The 4,785-nt window shown below is 41.8% G+C and overlaps 1 protein-coding gene across 1 annotated transcript in view; it reads right to left on the bottom strand.

Moving 5' to 3' along the window:
* Positions 1 to 4,785, bottom strand: part of FAM186A (family with sequence similarity 186 member A) — an 81,179-nt gene that overhangs the window by 53,185 nt on the left and 23,209 nt on the right. Inside the window, exon 4 of the mRNA XM_006168172.1 lies at positions 7 to 1,796. Within this exon, the coding sequence (XP_006168234.1) occupies positions 7 to 1,796 (1,790 nt within the window). The remainder of the gene's footprint in view (positions 1 to 6; positions 1,797 to 4,785) is intronic.

The following is a 4,785-nucleotide window of genomic DNA, read 5'->3' as shown; positions in this document are numbered from 1 at the left end:
CCCTACTTTTTGGGCTATTGAAACATCTCTTTCACTTTCTATCTCAGCCAAGATCATTTGTAATAAATAGTCAGTTATTGGGTCTAAGCTCTCACGTGAGAGGAAAGTGCTAATTTCAGACGTAGCACCAATTTGTGACCGCTGCGAATGCAAACCTGGTGTAAATGCAACTTTTTTTTGTTTCATAGGTTTCTCTCCAGTTTCTCTTTCCTTTTTTACATCTTTATATTTCCTCAAGATTTTAGTTACGGTTTCAGCCACTTTTTGGAAATATTCCTCCATTTTTGCCTTAATGAGTCCTAATTTCTCAACTTCTGCTCTTTTTAATAGCATCTCCTCCTTCAGTTCGGTCTTTTTCTCAGAAGGCTTTCTTAAGTTATCAATTTTCTCTTTTAGGAAAGTCATTATGGCTTTCTGAAATTCTTCTAGGATACTCTGTTCACTTTTGCGACCTGGACTTTCTGGAATTCTGGTAGATTCTGAGGTCTCTTTAGCCACCCTTGAGCCTGATTTCACAAGTTGTTGTGGCTTTAATTGTTTGGTAACATCTAAAACTTCCTTCTCTTCAGTTTTTTCTTCTTTGCTTTTGGTGGTTCCCAAAGACGGCTGTTGTTTCTTTCCTTTTGTCTTAACTTTCTTCGGCTCAGAGTCAGGTTGTGCTGTCTTGACCGGCTCCACTAGCTTAATCATTTCAATTTTGCTCTCTTTGTTTGTTGACTCAGTGGGAGGTTCTACTTTAAGCGCTGTGGAAACTAAACTTTTGTCATGTAAATATTCAGATTTGGCCTTCTTCAGTTGCTCCCATAGACTACTTACTCCACCTTTGCCACCTTGACTCTTTGTTTCAATAGAACTGTCTTCTAAAAGGGATTTTATTTCTTTTCTCTTCTTTTCCAGAGCTTGTAGCTCAGGGTATTGACTAAGTTTGGTCTCTAAAACTTTCTCTTCACCCAAATTCGATCCACCGGGCTCCTGTACATGGGGGACTTTTGTTTGCTTTTTTTTATGTGGCCGATAGTGGTCAGTCCCCTCTTTCTGAGGGACATCAGCTTTCTTCAGTGATGGCTTACGTTCAGTGATCTCTTCAGTAGTATCTTCAGGAGGCATTTTCTGTTTTTTTTCAGGTACAGTTAACTCTGGAGTCATTTCAGCTTGGGCTGTGTATGCAATGGCTGAGTCCCACTTTACCCCAGAGACTTTGGTTCCTTTGCTTTGGGCCTCATCTACAATAATTTCAAATTGTTTGACTAAAATACTGTCAATACTATCTTCTTTATCACTAGCTTTGATGGTGGCCATGGATGACGGTGGAGAAGCTCCAGGTGGCACTTTTGAGGTTGATGACATGGGCAATACTATGTATCCTGGAGACCCAGCTTTGGATCGCAAAAGTTGTTCATGTTTTTCTTCTGTAACTTTAAGTACATGCTGAAGCAATTCATTTTCTTCAATGAGATCTTGTATTATCTTCAGGGAGAACTCTTTTTCTGCCTCACTTGTCTCCTCTACATACATAGTGGTACTTTGCGAGCTAATAACTTTTATTTCATCATTTAGTGCACTCAAAGCTTTAGAAAGGTTCATCATTGTTGATGATATATATTTAATAGCATTGTTTTCCAATTTACTGAACATTGAAGTGCCTATGAGTTCCTGTAGCATATCTTGAATTTCTGAAACCTTCGTATTTGTTGCAAACTGATCACTAATCATCTGATCTGGTCTTAAAGCATGGGCTGTTGCAGGTCGCTTTATAACTCTGTCTTTCCAAGATTTCCAGAGAGCGCCTCTAATTTCTAGAAGAAATAAGCATAAAACACAAAACAATGAGATTACATTTCTTTTTTTGTGCTCTGTGTTTACAGTTCAGGGAGTTAGCCTAAATTAATAGATAACTATAGGGTAAAGATTCATCAGAAAACTAGTTTCAAAATAAATAGTACTGAGCTATTTATGGTGGGGTTCATCTGTAATCCCAGTTACTCAGAAGGCGAAGCAAGAGGATTTTGAGTTCAAAACCAATTTGGGTAGCATAGTGAGACTCTCTCAAAAACAAACAAACAACATTATTTTTTTTAAAAATGACTTTTTTTTTTTTTGAGAGGTTTTCTCTCTATAGGGCACATGTGCTCGCCAGACAGACAGAGAGAGACAGAGAGACAGAAAGCGAGAAATCACCCCCCAGGGGGGATGGTCATGCTGCAATCCCTTCTCCATTCTCCCCTCGGGATCTTGGGCACACACACTCACGCGCCCAGCATGAGTTCTAAGCTACCGGGTCCAGGACGCGAACCGCAGTTGACTATGTGGGAGTCCAGCGACATAGCCATTACACTAACTGCTGGTTCCCAAGAATGACTTTTTTTTGAGAGAGAGAGAGATTTTTGCTGTAGGGTATGTGCTCTCACCAGAGAGACAGAGAGATAGAAAATGAGAAATCACCCCCCCGGGGGCGGGGAATGGCCACACTGCAATCCCTTCTCTTCCATTCTCCTCTTACGATTTTGGACACTCATGCACGCACTCCCAACATGAAGTTTAAGCCACCAGTTCTGAGACGTGAACTGCATTCAACTACATGGGAGTCCAGCAATGTAACCATTACACCAACTGCTGGTCCCTAAAAGAATGACTCTTGTCCCATTGTCACCTAGATCTGCTTTCAGAGTTTAAGTCATGAACTCAGCTGTGACCTTGATTTACTGTCAGTTACAAATTTCAGATTAGATGTAATATAAACCAAAATCCCCTGGGACCAGCAGTTAGTCCAATGGCTATGTCGTTGGACTCCTACGTAGTCGACCGCGGTTCGCATCCCAGACCCGGTGACTTGAAACTCATGCCAGGCGCATGTGTGTGCGTGCCCAGGATCCCGAGAGGAGAATGGAGGAGAAGGGATTGTGGCATGGCCATCCCCCCTGGGGGGTGATTTCTCGCTTTCTGTCTCTCTGTCTCTGTCTGTCTGGCGAGCGCACGTGCCCTATAGCAAAAACCTCTAAAAAAAAAATTCCCTCTGGCTTTGTTTACACTTAATGCTTCCCATTTTCTTCCTTGAGCTCCCCTGCCATCCCATCAGTCTGTCTCTTTTTTCTGTTTAGATTTTTGCTATAGGGTACATGCACTCTCTGGAGAGAGACAGGCAGAGAAAGTAAGATATCCTCCCAGGGAGGATGGCCACAACACAATCCCTTCTCCTCCATTCTCTCCTTGAGCACACACCCCTCTACACTCCTCCTGAACCCAGCATGTTTTTCCTTCTTTCTTTCTTTCTTGTTCCCTTTCTTTCTTTCTTTATCATTATCATTATCATTATTATTATTATTATATTTATTTATTTTTAAAATTTGTTATAGGGCATGCACCTTACCAGAAAGAGACAGAGAGAGGGGGGGAAAGTCAAAAAGCAAGCCACCAGGTCTGGGATGCAGAACGAGGTCAGCCATGTGGGAGTCCAGTGCCTCAATCACCACCACACCTGCTGGCCCAGGCTCCTATCTCTTTTTTCTCCCTTTTCTGAATCAAAGATAACCTTGGTTCTTTCAAAAAGGTCTAAGTCAACATACAAAAGACAAACAGTAGAGGGATTTCCAGAGAATGATCGAGAAACTCAGCAGTTTTTTTCCCTCCAAAAAGTTGGTCAGTACCATAGCCTAGTAGTTCAGAGAGTCAGATCCCAAATGGCCAAACATGGTTCAAATATTGGCCCTGGTAGTTTTAGAACCATGGTGGGGGGACCAGCAGATGACATAATAGTTATGTTACTGGACTCCCACGTTGTTGACTGTGGTTTGAGTCCCAGGCTTGGCAACTTCAAACTCATGCCAGGCATGTGTACATGCATGCCCAAGACCCTAAGGAGAATAGAGGAGAAGGGATTGCAGCATGGCCATCCCCTCTTAGGGGTGATTTCTCACTTTCTGTCTTTCTGTCTTTCCACTGAGCACACGTACCCTACAGCAAAAATCTCTAAAAAAAAAAAAAAAAAAAATTAGAAAAACAAATAAACAGGGCCATACTCATAGCCTAGTGGTTAAGGTTAAGAGAACTATATCCCACATGGCTGACCAGTTTGGATTCCAACCCCAGCAGTTGGAAAAACACATTGGGCATGTGTGTTCTAACTCCTGACAGAGTTGAGAAAGAGGAAAAGGGATTGTGACGTGGTCATGTCTCATTGAGGGGTATTTTCCACTCCCCTTACCTGTCTCTCTCTGGTGAGTGTACATGCCTTCTGACAATGGAAGTAAATTAAAAAAAAAAAAAAAGGAATGAAGGAAGAAGAATCAGCAAATTAAATATTCATGCTGAAAAATAAGGAGGAAAAAGAATAAAGAAAAATGACCAAAGCCTCAGAGACTTGTGGGACACTCTCTTAGTTTGTTCAGGCTGTTATAACAAAATACCACAATTGGGGTCAGCAGGTGACACGGTGGTTAAGGGTGCTGGACTCCCACATGGCCAACCACGGTTCAAATCCTGGACCTGGGGCCTTGCTTTCTCACTTTCTTGCTCGCTCGCTCTCTTTCTCGCTCTCTCTCTTCTTCTCGCCCTGTCCTCTGGTCAAATTTAAGTGTGTAAATAAATAAATAAACTTAAATTTGGGCTGGCAGGTGGTGTGGTAGTTAAGGGCACTGGACTCCCACATGGCCAATTGTGGTTCAAGTCCTGGACCTGACAGCTTGCTTTCTCACATTCCCTCTCTCTGTCCCTCTTTGGTCAAATTAAAATGGATGAATGAATAAATAAATAAAGTTAAATAAAAATAATTATTTAAAATAAATAAAT

Source organism: Tupaia chinensis, unplaced genomic scaffold (genome assembly GCF_000334495.1).
Source record: "Tupaia chinensis unplaced genomic scaffold, TupChi_1.0 Scaffold145652_1, whole genome shotgun sequence".
Classification (NCBI taxonomy): Eukaryota; Metazoa; Chordata; class Mammalia; order Scandentia; family Tupaiidae; genus Tupaia; species Tupaia belangeri.
Note: the sequence above shows the minus strand (reverse complement) of the source record. Positions and strands in the feature narration are given on the sequence as shown.